This window comes from Paramisgurnus dabryanus, chromosome 17 (genome assembly GCF_030506205.2).
Source record: "Paramisgurnus dabryanus chromosome 17, PD_genome_1.1, whole genome shotgun sequence".
NCBI classification, from domain to species: Eukaryota; Metazoa; Chordata; class Actinopteri; order Cypriniformes; family Cobitidae; genus Paramisgurnus; species Paramisgurnus dabryanus.
This window is the reverse complement of record NC_133353.1, coordinates 14,532,531-14,549,510: the sequence shown is the minus strand read 5'-3', so window position 1 is coordinate 14,549,510 and position 16,980 is coordinate 14,532,531. Positions and strand designations below refer to the sequence as shown.

At 35.6% G+C, this 16,980-nt stretch overlaps 3 protein-coding genes across 6 annotated transcripts in view; 2 read left to right on the top strand and 1 right to left on the bottom strand.

Annotated features, from left to right (window-relative positions):
* Positions 1-370: 370 nt before the first annotated feature.
* Positions 371-3,917, top strand: gjb10 (gap junction protein beta 10). Of its 2 annotated transcripts, none has more exons than XM_065245114.2 (2): positions 371-486; positions 1,970-3,917. In XM_065245114.2, exon 2 carries the CDS (start codon positions 2,014-2,016, stop codon positions 2,815-2,817), a length of 804 nt encoding a protein of 267 aa, XP_065101186.2. In that variant the 5' UTR covers positions 371-486; positions 1,970-2,013; the 3' UTR covers positions 2,818-3,917. The 2 variants fall into 2 exon arrangements, with proteins under 2 accessions (XP_065101186.2, XP_065101187.2); XM_065245115.2 differs by having other exon boundaries at positions 443-582.
* A 4,857-nt stretch (positions 3,918-8,774) lies between these two features.
* Positions 8,775-12,078, top strand: gjb3 (gap junction protein beta 3). Its single transcript, XM_065274273.2, has 2 exons — positions 8,775-8,924; positions 9,773-12,078. Exon 2 carries the CDS (start codon positions 9,862-9,864, stop codon positions 10,780-10,782), a length of 921 nt encoding a protein of 306 aa, XP_065130345.1. The 5' UTR covers positions 8,775-8,924; positions 9,773-9,861; the 3' UTR covers positions 10,783-12,078.
* Positions 12,079-15,282: 3,204 nt separating this feature from the next.
* hmgcl (3-hydroxy-3-methylglutaryl-CoA lyase) overlaps positions 15,283-16,980 on the bottom strand; it is a 61,866-nt gene continuing 60,168 nt past the window's right edge. For all 3 annotated transcript variants that reach the window (XM_065274268.2, XM_073812345.1, XM_065274270.2), the window contains one exon: positions 15,283-16,859. In XM_065274268.2, coding sequence (XP_065130340.1) covers positions 16,758-16,859 — 102 coding nt within the window. In that variant the 3' untranslated portion in view covers positions 15,283-16,757. The remainder of the gene's footprint in view (positions 16,860-16,980) is intronic.

Genomic DNA, 16,980 nt, shown 5'->3' with positions numbered 1-16,980 from the left:
TTAAATATATTAAGTATGTCCCATTTTTCACCTGGGGCTACTCTGTTAAACACGGATACCCCGGGGAGGCAGCCTTTTTGGGCTTTACCTAGCTTCCTCTTCTATACGTTGCTTTAGTAATACGTGCAATTATAATATTGAGTCATAGCCGCAGCAAATTTAACTGCTCATGCTATCATGTTTTTTGTTGTGCTATCTGTCGTTTTCTGTGCTTTTCACTGCTTCTATTTATGTAAAGCTGCTTTGAAACAATTGACTTTTGTGAAAAGCGCTATATAAATAAAATTGAATTGAATTGAATTGAACTTTTGTGCCGTCAACACAATGTTCTCCGCTAGGTGGCGTAAATATGTAAATTTTCTCACACGTGTCACAGTTGTGGTTAAACCTTGTACGACGCATCTCAGCGCATACTCGCGGAGAACAGCAAGTAAATCACAGTGCTCGGAATCCACTAAGTTATATATGACTTTGCATTCTTAAGTTGTAAGTATAGGCTACACTAAAGATTTTCTTTATTGGAGATATTTTATTAGATAATTATAAAGACTCCTTTCTTGGCAGCATTTTTCGATTTTAAAGGTAGGCTACTTCCAAAACTGAGAGATTAACTTTGAAGATTCGTTTGGATTGTGTAGCCAGTTCAACATGTTTTTATCTTAATACAATTTACAACCGATTGATGCTATTAAATATAACTAAAAACTTATTAAGTTTAATGTAGGCTAAGTCATAAAAGGTGAACACAATACATAGATATATGGTTAAATACTACGTTGGCTTTATGGGTTCGGTCACAAAATTATAAATGACCGAAGAAGTGTAATTTACCTTTATATAATAAATAAGACGACTAGTAAATGTTTTATTTTAGACATTTATGTAGTAATGGATATGTTTTTGTGATGTCCGGCGGGCACGGAGACAGCAAGATAGTGTAGTAGAGCACTGATTTATTTTTATTTTTAGCTACAAAACAGAAAAATTGTATCTCGTATCAAGAATTGCTTTAACAGATTAATCTTTTAAACATAGTCTTTGGTATGACTAGCCTATGCTTGGGTGTAACCTCCTCTTTCTTCCAAGTTCACAAAGTATTGTTATTGGTAACTTAGTATGGGATAGTGTCAATCTATGGAATAATCTTACAGTAGTAAATAACTAGGCCTGTTTTGCATATCTTGTTTTGCTTGTTTTAAATAGCAGTAGCCATTTTGTTTTCCTGTGTTTCTAGCTACTAGCCTACTAAAAGCTGTCAGTTATTTAAAAATCAATAATTTTTTATACAGTACTGTGCAAAAAGTTTTAAGCCACCATCACCAGCTTTGTTGTTTTAGCAAAGTTGTAATGTCCATCCATATTTATTTTTAAATCGTTTTATTAAGATACAAACAGAAAATACAGGAAATATGTACACAAAATTTAAAACAAAACAATTTTCAAAACTAAATGTCTTCTTCAGGCATCAGTCAGTATTTTGTGTGACCTCTCTTGGCACAAAACGCATCTAGAGCTTTTTTGAGCAGACTGAAGTCCTAAAGTCAATCGATTAGAATTGCCTGCTACTGCTCAAGTGGAGTTTACCCAAAATACTTAACTTGACACTTCCACTTATACTTTAATACTGTTTTAATACTACATACACATTTCCTGTATTTTCTGTTTGTATTCTATTAAAGATATATATTTATATATTGCACAGTAATATATATATATATATATAGTTTTTAAAATTGCTTTTGTTAGGGCAAAGTAGAAATGTTACTTTCACGATACATATCTGTATTCTGTTTAAACTATATTACGTGATTAATCTAGTAGTTGTACTCTGGCCAGCCAAAATGTCATAATTTCATAATAGCAGAGAAAGTTTTGTTGGACATGTGTTGTCCTGTGTCCCTAAAGTAAGTGACACAGTTTGAGTTCTTTTAACTAACTCTATCCGGCCTCTCCTCTGCTCTTATTACAGGTGACCGGCATTAAGGTGACACACCATAAGAGATAAAAGGTACCATGAATTGGGCTTTTCTTCAGGGTCTCTTAAGCGGGGTTAACAAGTACTCCACTGTGTTTGGGCGTGTGTGGCTGTCCATAGTCTTCCTCTTCAGGGTCATGGTCTTCGTTGTTGCTGCAGAGAAAGTGTGGGGTGATGATCAGAAGGATTTTACATGTAACACCGCTCAGCCTGGATGCCATAACGTTTGTTATGATCACTTCTTTCCAGTGTCCCACATACGTCTCTGGGCGCTGCAGCTCATCTTCGTCACCTGTCCGTCTTTTCTTGTGGTGCTCCATGTGGCGTACCGCGAGGAACGAGAGCGAAAGCACCGTCTGAAGTTTGGTGATGGCTGTCAGCGGCTGTATGAAAACACTGGAAAGAAGCGTGGTGGTCTCTGGTGGACGTATGTCCTTTCACTGGTATTTAAGATGGGTGTGGATGCAACCTTTGTGTACTTGCTGTACTATATCTACGAGGGCTATGACTTCCCATCCTTGATAAAATGCTCTGAGCCTCCTTGCCCCAACGTGGTCGACTGCTTTATTTCTCGGCCCACAGAGAAGAGGATCTTCACCATCTTTATGGTGATGACAAGTCTGGTGTGCATTCTGCTCTCCCTTTGTGAAATTTTCTACCTGGTGGTCAAACGTTGCTTTGAATGTGTCCAGAGGTTGCAGGGGTCACGACAGGTACACAAGGCAAAGTCTATCTCCAACATGAGGAGCTCAACTGCTCTCTTGGAATCAAACAGCAAAAAACTGGCCAGCAAAGACCAGCCAGCGCCTGCATACAGTGTGGTCATCTCAGATCATAATTGAGACTCTAAATTCTTCATGTTCACCAGAATGTCAGCTGAAATTGTACTGACTCAGCAGGCAGTTGGCATTGGAGGAACCTGCTTATAGGCTTGCTTTATATCCACTGGATTTTTTTCATGTTTTTGCAGGAAAGTTGTGGCATCATAAGCAAAAACTATGGGCATCAACTTTGTAGTATTCAGAATATTGTAATGTTTTTAAGTATGAGTAAAGCAAGGTAATTTATGATTTAGGTAAAGCATCTATTAGTCCGAGTTCCAACCAACAAGCAGTTTGGTTCTTTATACTTTTTATTTTTTTATGCAACACATACCAACGAACAGAACAGACAGGTCACTGGTGTATCACATACAGATAAGATGTTCATGTACAGTTAACTTTATGTCAGGGGTTGCTCTCCAAATAATATCGGAAAAGCAGTTTGGTTCTTAATTCAACTGTGAAAACAAAACAACCAACATGTGCCCAATAATAATAAGTTAATAACATCAATCACAACTGACACTAACTAGCAAAACATGACAAAGTGTTGCTAAAGCACACTTCCCTGCACCTTAAATAATTATACATTATAAGAGAGGCAATATCTTGAATAAGCATTGACATTAAAAATGTATTCTCTTTGCTGGATGTGAGAGGAGTGAGAGTTATTGTATTGTATATCAGATGGTGCCTAATCAAATTATTATGTCTTGTGGCAGGAAAATGCAGTATTTTAGGGTGCAAGAGTTTATTGAGAAAGATTTATAGTTCTGCCAGATGATCAATTTCAGGTGTACATGTGTTGAGTGTTTTCCTGTATACCTCAGTGGTAGAGCATTGCACAAAAGGTCATGGGTTCAAACCCAGTTAACACAAATACTGATAAAAATGTATAGCTTGTAATGCACTGTAAGTTGCTTTGGATAAAAGCGTTTGCCAAATTCATAAATATAAATGAGTGAGAGAAAGGTCAGTTTTCAAGTTCACTGATAAAGATGCATTTTTTTGTAAGTAAAAAAGTCAACCTTTCAATATACTAACAATTACATCCTTTTTACTGTGTTTGGAGTTGTTTACATTGTGAGATTTATTAAAGTCTGTTTTTTATTTTCTTATAATTCTGGTGTCTGTTTGAATCTGTGATGTCTTCATTTAAAGGATCAGGAAATTAATCACTCTTAAGAAAAATGGTTCTATATAGTACCAAATAAGGGTTCTTCAGCTTGTTACAATAGCAGCACCCTTTTTGGTGCTATATAGAACCTTGCCTTGAAAAGTGCTACATAGAACCCCAGTGGTGCTATAAAGAACCTTTAATTTATTAGCAGTCAGTTTTTTGTTATTTATGCACTTTTTTCAGCACTTAATAAGATTTAACAGTTTAAAAACAGAACTGCATGACATCAGTAAAAGACTTTTATTTTAACTTTTTTATTACATGAGGTGACATGCAATAGTAAATATGGGTATTAAAATCACATTGTTAAGTTAAAAATATACATCAAAATAAATATATGAATTATAATGCAAATATAACAAATCACTACTCAAATGAGATATGGATGTTAAATAACTGCATCAATATTAAATAAATTAATAATACAATTTGGCAAAGACAAGCATTGTAACTAGACAACAATTACATGAAATCATTGAAATCCTGACATATGCCATATGAAAATAAATACTAAATATTAACATATTAAAACATAACATTCAGATGTATACATTTTAGCACAAACAAAGAGGCAGCATAGAATACAAATTAATTGGATGTAAATAATTATTACTTATATTAATAAATTACTATAATAACTGTAAAAATAAAAGTCAATAGGATTGTGTCAATGTTTGTAAAAGCTAGCCAAAAAAGTCCATATTATATTGTTTGCTGAATCATTGTACAGAACATGCTCCATTCAATGTTCTTTGTTTTGTGGCAATGATGCTGAACATTTAGTCAGATAAGAGTTAAGAGATGGTCTGCTATTGTCATGTTGATCTTGAGACACAGGCTGTGATTACCACAGATTCCCATCACCTTGCAGTGGTCATCATCTGGTGTACTGTACAAGGTTGAGCATCAGGCTGAACAAGATTTGGGTCTGTCGGTCATGGGTAAAAGAATAAGACATACACTCCCTGACAAAAGTCTTGTCACTTAACTATTTTGTAGAAACACCTGCTATTAACCTGACTTTTAATAATCACTTGGTGTTAGAAATAGCTCACATGAAAAGCTAAAACTTTCCCAAATGAGGTTAAATGCACTGAAATAAATTAGTTTCACTGAAAAAGATTTATCATTTAATCAAGACAGAGAGGTCAAATTTTGGCAAGACAAAAGTTTTGTCGCCTATACAGAAATTGAACAAATTTACTGCAAATACAAAAATATGCCAGCAAATTAAGTAGTGGTGCTGTGAGATCCAAATGTAATATCTTGTATGACTTCCATGAGCTTGAAGGACTGCATCCATGCGGTATGGCAAGGATTCATACAATGTATTGATAAAGTCATCAGGAATAGCAAAGAAAGCAGTCTTGCATGCCTCCCAGAGTTCATCAGTATTCTTTGGTTTCGTCTTCCATGCTTCCTTTTTAATCCTACCCCACATATGCTTAATGATGTTCATGTCTGGTGACTGGGCTGGCTGATCCTGGAGCATCTCGATCTTCTTCGCATTGAGGAACTTTGATGTGGAGATGGAAGTATGCGATGGAGCACCATCCTGCTGCAGAATTTGGCCTCTTTTATGGTTGGGATTATAAGAGATAGCTAAGATTTCTTGGTATTTTAGACTATTGATGTTGCCTTCCACCCTGCAGATCTCTTGCACACCCCCATACTGGATGTAACCAGACCATGATTTTTCTGCCACCAAACTTCACTGTTTTCTGGGTGAATCTCGGATCCATGTGGGCTCTAGTAGGTCTCCTGCAATATTTGAGGTGACTGTGGTGTAATTCAATAGAAGATTAATCTGAAAAATCAACCTTCTGCTTTTCCAGCATCCATCCTTTTAGCTGGATGTGGGCCTTGGCAAATGCCACATGGTGTTTCAATTGTCTTTTGTTTAGTGCTGGCTTCTGGGCACTGATTCGACCATGGAGGCCATTTTGAGACAAAAATCTGACAAACTGTTCTGGTTGACACAGGGAGTTCAGGTGACCAGGTCTTGTGGAGCTCTCCTGCAGTGGAAAATGGGCTGACCTTGGATTTTCGAGCCAACAAACGGTCCTCTCGAGCAGTTGCCTTGCGGGGTCTGCCTGACCTGGGCTTGTCAAAAACATCTCCAGTCTCTTCAAATCTTTTTTTTATCTTCTGTACTTGATGCTGAGACACATCGAAGGTGTCTGCCACATCAGCAGTGGATCTGGTCTTCAGTCTCTTAAACCCTGAAGCTATTTTGGGGATTTTCGCCAGGATTTGGCCTACCCAATTTCAAAAGCTTCCCATACCCACATGCAGAGGTTTACATACAAAAGTTTGGTATCATTTTACAGGAAACCCTTGGAAGTTACATAAAATACTGTTGAAAGTGCTAAACATGGTTGTATGTGTTGTCAGTCCTCTAATAAACACAAAATTAAATAGGCGCTTTTTGATGTTTTTTTTCTAAAGTTTTTATTTGAAAGTATATAACTCTGGCCCTGGGTATCTCAGGTCCCTGCAGACAGTTTTGTTTGATTCCAGCAATTGTCAGCTTACAGAGGAAAAAGGAATTTTTTCTCTATCATAATAAATGCAAAAGTTATTTTACTCCAACTGAAGGGAGGAATAATACCCTTTTTGTATACAATTTCTGTCTAAAAATATTTGAAGTGTCCCCATAACCACATACAGTGGAATAAATGCAAAATCTGTATATCATTTTGCAGAAAACCCTTTGAAGTTACATAAAAAGCTGCGGTTTGTGACAAATAGTGTTATTTATGTTGTTTTACATATGATAAAACACCAAATTTTCTTTTTTATGTTGTAAATACTGTCTTTGATAGTGTATAACTCTGGTTCTGTGTGATCTAGCAGACTGCAGACAGTTCTGGTTGATACCAGCAGCAGACAGTAAACACCCAAAAAAAGAATGAACTCTTTATCATGTCGCATTCAAAAGTTATTCTCATTTTACTGAAGGGTGTGAAAATACATTTTTCATATAAATATTAATTTTTTGTTTTGTACATATAAAAAATAGCAAGGGATTATTAATGAACACAACCAAAGAAAATGCTGTGAATGGACTCATTGTTTAGAGTAGGACCTAAAATAAAAGATGGTGTATCATTTGTGGCTATCTGTGCTATGTGAGGCAGTCCACACTCAAGTTTCACATATGTTTACAAAAGACCATTTTTTACCTTATTGTTCATTCGAGGACTGTTGGATATGTGTTGATAATAGAACAAAAATAACACTGTAGCCTTATTCCTGAGAATGAGAGCTTTCATTTGATATAAGACTTGTCCATGTTTGTCATACTTGAAAAATATGAAATATGTTCTAAGGACAAAAAAATCTTCCCTCCCTGTTATCATATGAAATGTCCTGTCTCTTTTTTCTTTATATATCCATGTCTCTGCCTAGGAACAGTGAAAGGGGTATGTGCATAGATTCATGTAAAATCAAGTTTGTGGTTGCTGTTGAGTCAGTTACGTTCTAAAGGTGTGGCAACTCATCAGTCAAGTCCTTTTCAAAAATGCCAAGATTACACTCCCTGTCATTTACTCCTTTATACACCAATAATGTTTACAGCTGATAAACATACAGATATGTACATAGAAGGCTTGGTTAAATGCACAAAATGTACCTACTTATAATTTAAAAATCTAGAATAAAGTCTTAAGGTTAATAATTTCCCTGCATAATTCAGTGCAAACTATTGATTCCTATAAACTTTTAGGAACTTTTGATTACTAAACAACTGCAATATCTGCTCCAGTTTTGTTCTGCAAAGTTTTTCTTTTCAAACAAACAAGTTCGGACACATGAACTGAATTACTAAAACCAGACCATAGTTCCTTTTGTTTTTTGAGAGTAGTCTTAATGGCAACCCAAAAAATAAAAATGCATAACACATAAGAGTTCACATTTTTTATGCCTGAATCAGAAAACCCATAGTGGTATGGGTTTGGCATCCTGCAGACAGAGGTATTTATGAGTGAGTCAGAGGACCTAACACATGTTCAAACAGAGTCTCCCCTGCTACACTTTGATGGTAAAGAACTGCAGTCCAAGGACTGTGTTACAGAAACTTTCTAACTCAGAATCTTATCTGTTTAGCATAGTGATTTTAACTTAGGACTTATGACAAGAAGTTTCTGTAGTATTGCCCCAGTCCTTAATTAATCATACTACTATAAGAATGAAGTTATGAGGAAATTCAGCTGCCAATAGGAAACATTTAAAGTGACAAACATAAGGCAACAGGTGCAGAAAATAGATAAATTACACCTGATAACTAAACACATCTGAATTAGGCACAGAAGTTGTCTGATCGCAACACAATACTATATTGTATATTGGGCTAAATATTTCCGTTCACCCAGTTTCTCCTGTTCAAAAAACTTCCTGTCTCCACAGACCCACAGTCACATGTTTCTTAGGAACAAAACACCTCAGAAGCTGTTTTCAGGACAGGGTGTGGTCATTTACAGGATTGTAGACATTCATGGACAAGTCTGAACACAGAAAAGACATTGGGAACATCACAAATTAAGTAACATGCAAAGTGTGTACCTGACGGGTTTTAAACAACCAAAGTCGTATTAATAAGATGCAAATGTTATTAGGCTCTGTTTGTCCCATAAAAATGTGCTAAACAATTTGTAAATTAGTTAAATTTACAGTTACATCACATAAAGCTTACAGTATAACTTTAGACATAAGCTCCACGTATTTCTACATGTAACATTGCGTGTATAGGAGAAATGAGATTTGTGAGTATTTTACGCACATAAGGTTTGTTGTCCTTAAAGTTTTTTTACACCAACCTCCAGCCTACAACTGAACTCCACCCTCACTGATCTCTAGAGGCGTGTTAACAAATCTCAGATCCACAGAGAAGAGAACTTCAAAGCTGAGTTTACCAGACTTTTATATTTGAACAACTCGCACTCCAAAAGTAAGTAAATTACTTAAAATGAGTGTACAGATGCTATCGTTTACAAGCGTTTTTTTCAGTTCGTCGTCATTTAGTTATAAAAAATGCTTCTAATTCCCGCGTGTACCGCGCATAATTCGATTACATTTTGGTAAATATAAGTTAATCATTCATCTTTTCGCGTTTTAAGAATTGTATCAAAACCGAAACGACTAAAAGCCATAAGGAAAAATCTGTTAACACCGAAAGTAAAGGGATAATAGTATTACAGGCTTTAGTTTGATCTACAGTTTACACAAAACTCAACTCATGTCTACAGTTATAATTTGAAATTAGCTATGATGATGCACAAGAGGCCTTTGTAATCTTCATCACTTTTGTTGAAGAAAACTTTTTATGGTATATATGTAATTCAAGCAAGGCTCCAAAACTGCTAACTGTTAGAGAATTATTTTGGAATGCTTTCCTGATACAGAAAAAATGTCCCTGATGAAAACAATAAAAACCATTACAGAAATTGTACTTGTAATAGTTATAATGGGAATTGTATTGGTATTAATGGGAACTATGACAGTCTCTTTCTGTGGGTCACTGTAATATGTTGGATTCTATTGGTGGGATGTTATCCTGCTGATAGGAACCAACAGAACACAAAATACTACAGGAAATGACCCAAAACACTTTTAATGGTAAAACAACTGATGTCTTTTGTAATAGAAATCATGAGAATTTGTATTGACTGCCTCTTTGGCATACTTTACAACAATATTTTTAAAAAAGTCATGTCGTTTGTGCTTTTAATTAAAGCTGTAAGTTGTATTTGTGAGTGATCATTTTTTTCTTTCATTTTTTTAAATGTTTGGCTCCAGGATGCTATAGCGTTACCTGTATTTCTTAGACAAATACAGTGTCAAAGTGATTCAGCAGAAGCATTGAGAGACAACAAGAGCTTTGAGCCATGGACTGGAAGACGTTTCAAGCCCTACTCAGTGGGGTGAATAAATACTCCACTGCTTTTGGCCGGATCTGGCTCTCTGTGGTTTTTGTGTTTCGAGTGATGGTTTACGTTGTAGCTGCAGAGAGAGTTTGGGGTGATGAGCAGAAAGACTTTGACTGCAACACTAAACAGCCGGGTTGTGCGAATGTCTGTTACGACCACTTCTTTCCCATGTCCCACATTCGGTTGTGGGCCTTGCAGCTTATCTTTGTCACCTGTCCATCGCTGATGGTGGTGATGCATGTGAAGTACCGTGAGGAGCGTGAACGGAAATACCGGGTCAAACACGGCGAAAATGCCAAGCTGTATGACAACACAGGGAAGAAGCATGGTGGACTGTGGTGGACATACCTGATCAGCCTGTTTGTGAAGACTGGTATAGAGATCACCTTCCTCTATATTCTCCATCATATCTATGATAGTTTCTACCTGCCACGCCTTGTTAAATGTGATGTGTCACCTTGTCCCAACATTGTGGACTGTTACATTGGGAGGCCCACAGAGAAAAGGGTCTTCACTTACTTCATGGTTGGAGCTTCAGCGCTGTGCATCGTGCTTAGCGTCTGCGAGATTATTTATCTCATCTCTAAACGCGTTATTCTCTGCGCCAACAAATTAAAAAGAAACCACAGGAGCAGCACACCAATTCATGGACGATACAGAGATGAAGACAGTAACTGCACCCTGCCTATGCATGAGCTGGAGAGTAAACCAGAGTCTAAATCAGAATTTAGGTCTGAGTATAAGCCTGAGTCTAAAGCACAGTTTAAATCTGAGGCCAAGCCAACCTTTAAACCAGCCTACCGGCTAAATGTGGACATGAGAGCTTCTGCTCCAAATCTCTCATTACCTATGTATAAGATACAGTCGGATATACTCTAGAAAATCAGAGGATCATGGATGGAACTATATTTTGTGCATTCCTATCAACAATTAATCTGGGTGCCTAATCAAGCATATTTCTAACTAGTCTTTCATCCTGTATTGAGAATCAAAACTGCCTTGGGTCCTTGTCATTTAGCAGATACATTTGTGAAAGACTTTACACCAGCTTCAGGAAATAGTGCCCTGGAAAACCAGCTGCAGGAAACATTGGCCCGGAAATACCAGGGCTTAAATGTCTTGCCCATTGCCGCTGTGGTAATTAACCAGGATTGTGTTTACATGTGACTTGTGATGCTTCCGTGACTTACTGGAAGCAAACCTAGAGTCTTTTGAATACCTGCCTAGTTCATTTAGGCTTTAACACCACATCAAAATAATGCCTTTAATATCATTACAATGTTTATAAGAATGTGCTTTCATTTTTCTTTCAAAGCATTTCTTTGTTTAAAAACAACAGAAACCATCAAAAGGTTATCAAATAACCAGGAACGCATAAATAGAGAACACACCTTGCATACAAACCCCACCATCACACGCACACAAAAAGATTAGTAGTGGAGTACAGTATATGGGAAATACAATAACAATGCCTCATTGGTCTCACTTCCTATTGTCTTCATTTTTGTTGCTAAGATTAAATCAAAAGCATACATTAGAAATAAATAAAGCACAGGTGGACTCTAATGGAACCTTTTGATTTGAACTTAACATTGAGAGGTACAGCTGTGTCCATAAAATGTTGACTACTAGCTGAGATTTTTAAGGTGCTAGACACACTATTGCCCTGTCAATGGACTTATACATAAAGTGTTATTTTACACAAAGTAACTGCTTTTTTAAAGATCTGATTCTGAACAGATCTTGCAAAATCAGTACTCAGTTGTTTTATATCTTTGAAATATGCAGTCATTTTGCAAATTTTGTTTATTTTATAATGTATTAATAATATATAGTTTTAATTTTTTCATAAAAACTGAATTTTAAAAGATAATATTTGAGACAGAGATATATTTTTGCTGTGGTCAGTAACTCACATGTGTGATCTATCAATACCAGGTGGAATAAAAAAAAAGTAAAACGACACAATTTCACTTTGAGCATTGCTACTTTTGACCCTGTCAGCAGGTACAAAAGTAACACACAGGTGGGTCAAAAGTAACACAACAGAACAAGATAGATTTTTGTGTTACACTTGTTTTTAGTAAATATACATGACTATGATCTTGTTGATATGTAACTGCAAACATATTTTGTAATTTATCTTTGTAAAAAATAATAAAATTACATTTTCAATTTAAGTTTTATCAAATGTTTCAAAAGCAACTGACAGTACAAACTTAAATTGTTGAGAATAAAAAAAATCAACATTATGAACATTATGAAAGTGAAATTAAATCAAATTATTATAGTATCAATTTTCAACATACAGTATACAACAGTATTAGCAGCTGGAAAAAAGTAACAAGTGTTTATTTCTTCCCGACAGCAACTCCTGACATTTAAACCTGATTTACTTTTATTTTGAAAAACTCCGAATGCAAACGTCAGGATGTGTAGATCACTAAATAACCTGTAAATTGATCAGTATGTAACACATGAAACGAGAAACACAACGCGTTATAAAAAAACGTCCGCTTTAGGAATTTACTTATCATAGTAGAAAACACATTTATCGATCTACATGCGGAAACGGTGAGTAAGTTAAATAACGCCATATGTGTCACGTCTGTTGCGTGCTAAAGATGCTGTCATAGGGCGCACTCATATTATCCAAACCAAACCATGCCCCAGCGCGATTGTCTCCCCCCTAGTCCCTAAAGCACCCACTCACACTGTACTTATAATAAAGGCTAGATGTTTTTGTCCGCGCTGCTGGCTAATAGAGGTCGACGTTCGCAACTGGTGGCCATCTTGTCACAGTCAGCTCGCTCACTCGTAACACTGTGTTTTGATGGTGCCTGCCTGCCTGTACTTTTTTTAAATAACCATAACTTGCTCAATTTTTTAACAGATTTTCAAACTGTTTTGTTTGTTATAAAATGTCAGAGATCTACGTATGACACTGCGTACTTCTGAATAATTATAACCATGGAATTCCATATGAAAATAACATTTAACAGAACAGATAGGTGCAATAAATATACACACACCGCAAAAATGAATGTCTTACTTCGTATTTTTGTCTTGTTTTCTAATAAAAAATATCTTAAAATTCTTAAATTGATATACATTTACTTGGTAAGCAAGTGGGTTAAGATATCAAGTCTTGTTTATTGAAATGAATGATGTAAATCAAGAGTTTTTAATTTATTTAAGTCAAAATATCTGCTACTGCAGTAAGAAAAATAAACTTAAATTCAGTTTCAACTTAATTATTTCAATAAACAAGATTTAATATCTTAAGCCACTTGCTTACCAAGTAATGTGTCTCGGTTAAAGAATGTTCGAAGGTATTTGTGTTAAATCAATATATAGGCTACTAAAAGTCAGTACAGAATGGCAACATACATACATACATACATACATACATAAAAATTTATAATATGAATATTATTATGAATATTATAATTATACTAAAATATTTTGAATAATTAACTTCTTCAGGGTCTTCATCTTTCTGGTTTTGGGAAACCTTAAAAACGTGAGAAACGTAACCGGATATATAAATTATTGTCAAAATTTCCAACCCCTTTTTCCTTATTTCAACATTAAGGGCAAGGAGAAAATACACATTTAAATCATCATATTTTTGGGGGTAATTGTATGTATGAATCTGTGTGTGCGCATGTACGGTATGCATCATGCATGCATGTATGTACTCTAGAATTAGACAGCCACACTAAACTTATAAAAAAGTTGTCAAAAACAAACGTGTAAACAAACAGAGAAACAGTAATACTATTATGTCATAGCCCCGCTGTTCCTGTGTAACAGGACCTGTATTGTACATACATCTAAGTAACTAACGATTATCCCAAATATAATCATAAAACTGTCATATCTTACAGGTGAAAGGTGATCCCACGGGCTTTCATTTTGAGACTATTGCGATTGGAGCATCTGTAGGCTGCACAAAGTCTGGCATCTTCTTCTATAAAGTTGTCATAAAATTGTTATTGGTGTCAGTAAAACTTGTATAATTGAACAGCTCAATTGTGGCCTCAGCCTTGATAACTTGCGCAAGTAGCCGTGATACACAACTATTGTATGCTGCATGATTTTTGAAAATAGAAGCTGCAGTTTCTACATGTTCAAGCATCCAGAATTATACTCATGTTAATAAAGTTGGTAAGAAACCAAATCTGTCAAGATTTCAGCGAGATAAGAATGTTTGTGTACATATTCAAGATCTATACCTTGAAAAATTACATTACATATATATAAACATTCACACTATACAAAATACAGCCACACTTCAGTATAAGATGTGCGTGGAGCTCATGACATTTCAAACGTTTTTAAAAATGTACGTTGTACATTTTTTCCGAAGGTGGGTATATTATGCCACAAAATGCGTCATGTGCTTTACTGGTTGAACCAGTTATTCAACTGTTAAGATACAAAAAGGAGTGCTTTAACAGTAAGGATGTTGTTGTTTTGTTACCACAATTAAACAAAAGAAATGTTTAAATGCTTGTGTAACATGTACAGGGTGTGACTTCAAAAACAAGGTTAAAGTGGTAGTTACAAAATAATACAAATTCTGTCATTTATTCACCTTCATGTTGTTATAAACCTGCATGAGTTGATCTTCTGATAAACACAAATGAAGAAATTGTACTAGGTAACCACACACAGGACCCATTGACTTCCATAGTAGGAAATATAAGGTCAGTGGGTACCATCAACTTTGTGCTTATCATTCATCAAAATATTCAACTAAAAACTCACACAAGTTTAACATTTTTATTTTTGAGTGAACTAAGTGGTTAAAGCAGGGGTCTCCTACCTTTTGTAAGCAAGGGCTACCACAATGGATAAAACAGAGGGCTACTTTTTGATATCTACGTAAAACTTTTTTTACTTGTTTATTTCATTTCATTTTACTTGTTGATGTGTTTTATTATTGTTCCAAATTTTAACAAAAGAATGCGGGGACCATGTTGGAGACCAATGGGTTAGGTAGTTGGGCTTGTAACCCAAGAGCTTCTAGATGGAATCTCACAACCAGCAGGTTGTGACTAAGATGCCCTTGAGCAAGGCACCTAAAACCCAAATTGCTCCCAGGGCGCTGCAATGATAGCTGTCTACTGCTCCATGTGTGTTTACTATTCACTGAATGGTTTACATGCAGAAGTGACATTCCAAGTATGGGTTATTTCAATTATTAAATAGTTTTTTTAATGACTTCTAAATTAACTATTCTATACAATTCTGTAAAAGCTAAAGACCAAAATATATATATATTTAATTCAATTTTGATCTCAAATTAAAACCACAAAATAATATCAGCCAAAAATAAGAAATAATAAAATGTAATTTCACCAACTTAACCAATAACAGCAGGAAGTCTACATTCACTTTATTTATGTTACACCAAAAGAGATGTTTGCTTGTATTATTCATAACATTTTATGACATCAATTTTATGAAATCAATCATATTTTTTAAATATCCTATTCCAGCAAGCTATAAAACATACTTAATTTAATAAAAATATACACATGAAAGACACCAAAGATATTTTTTTTACAAACAATCAATGCATTATTAGTTTGGGCTTGCCTGATTGTGAATATTGGGATAAGTTGGGTCATGAGGACCAGGACAGTTTTTTAGCAGCAGCGGCTCGTGACTGCTTATCCGAGGGGCGCAAATTCAAAATAAGTGTTCGGACTGTCATGTGTGTTGCTTGTGTTTTCAAAATATGTGTTCTGAGTGATCCTATGTGCATCACATGTTTTTTTCTAAATACAGTTAAGTGCCTGCTGCACACGTGTCAAAACAGTTTATGATAAAAGAGACGCTCACATTCACAAAATAGTTGAGGTGGGGGAAAAAAAAGAGATTCTCAGATGCATCGCAATGCGGGAGGTGGATGATTCTGAATCGATTCACAAATGTAAAAAATCGATTTTCTGAAAAAAAATTCTAATAAAGTGATATTGATGGAATGCAAAAGATGGAACTCTGAAGCGCGGAAGTGCAGTGCCCAGACAGCGAAATACGAACACCCTCCTTAAAAGCTGATGTGTGGAAATATTTTGGCTTCTATTAAGTTGAAAGAAGAAATGAGCTAGACAAAAGCCATACTATTTCTAGGTTATGTCAAACAAAACAAAAATATTTCGGAAACACGACAAACATGAGAAACCATATTACACGTTTCCACTCGGAGATGTCTGCTAGTTCAGACACACATTTATTTTTCTGTTGGTTCTTTGCAATGTTAATAAAATGTAATGTAAGTAAATTCTTTATGGGTCATAACTTGGTACTTTTAAAGCAAAGTATCTATAGTCACACAAAAAAAGATTGTTACTCAATCGATTATCGTTTTAGCATCGCTGCCCTATGAATCGTAATCGAATCGTGAGGTGCCCAGACATTCCCACCCCTACAAAATACATGCAAGACACTACCTTAATAGTTAACTCTGATTACAAATGAGATTATGTGAGTATCTGGCAAACACGAGCGTCTCTTATCATAAACCCTTTAGATGCGTCTGCAGCAGGCACTTATTTTGACAAGACACGTGATGCACATAGGATCACACAACGCGGAGATTACACACTTTGAAATTATGAACCACACACATGATGGGTTACATACATGTTGCGACAAACTTCGCATTGAGCGCCCTCGAAAAAAGAAGTCACAGGCTGCCACTGTTCAGCAGGAGGTCTGTTCAGTCCTGTACTGACAGATACTTTTTATTGCAGACATGTAGTATATCAACAGATTTACATTTTAAGGGGCAACAGTTGCTTTCATCATATCAGGCACAATGATGCCTAAAATCACTTGTTTCAAAGCTTACAGGAAGCCTGAGCTACTTTTGAATTGGTCCTTCTTTTGAGTGAGCGACAGATGTATGAGCCAGCATCCAACAGTTTGGGCAGGTCCACTCCCTAAAACACAAAAACAGTGGATTATAAAGCAGAGGTTTTAACTGCACTGCAGAATGCAGGTACTATTTTTACAATTTATATTTACATGAAATAAGATCTTTTACAGTTTTTCCTTAATTGC

What these genes read in the sequence shown, in the direction of transcription:
- gjb3 (XM_065274273.2), top strand. Translation starts at nt 9,862, where the DNA reads ATGGACTGGAAGACGTTTCAAGCCCTACTCAGTGGGGTGAATAAATAC.
- gjb10 (XM_065245114.2), top strand. Translation starts at nt 2,014, where the DNA reads ATGAATTGGGCTTTTCTTCAGGGTCTCTTAAGCGGGGTTAACAAGTAC.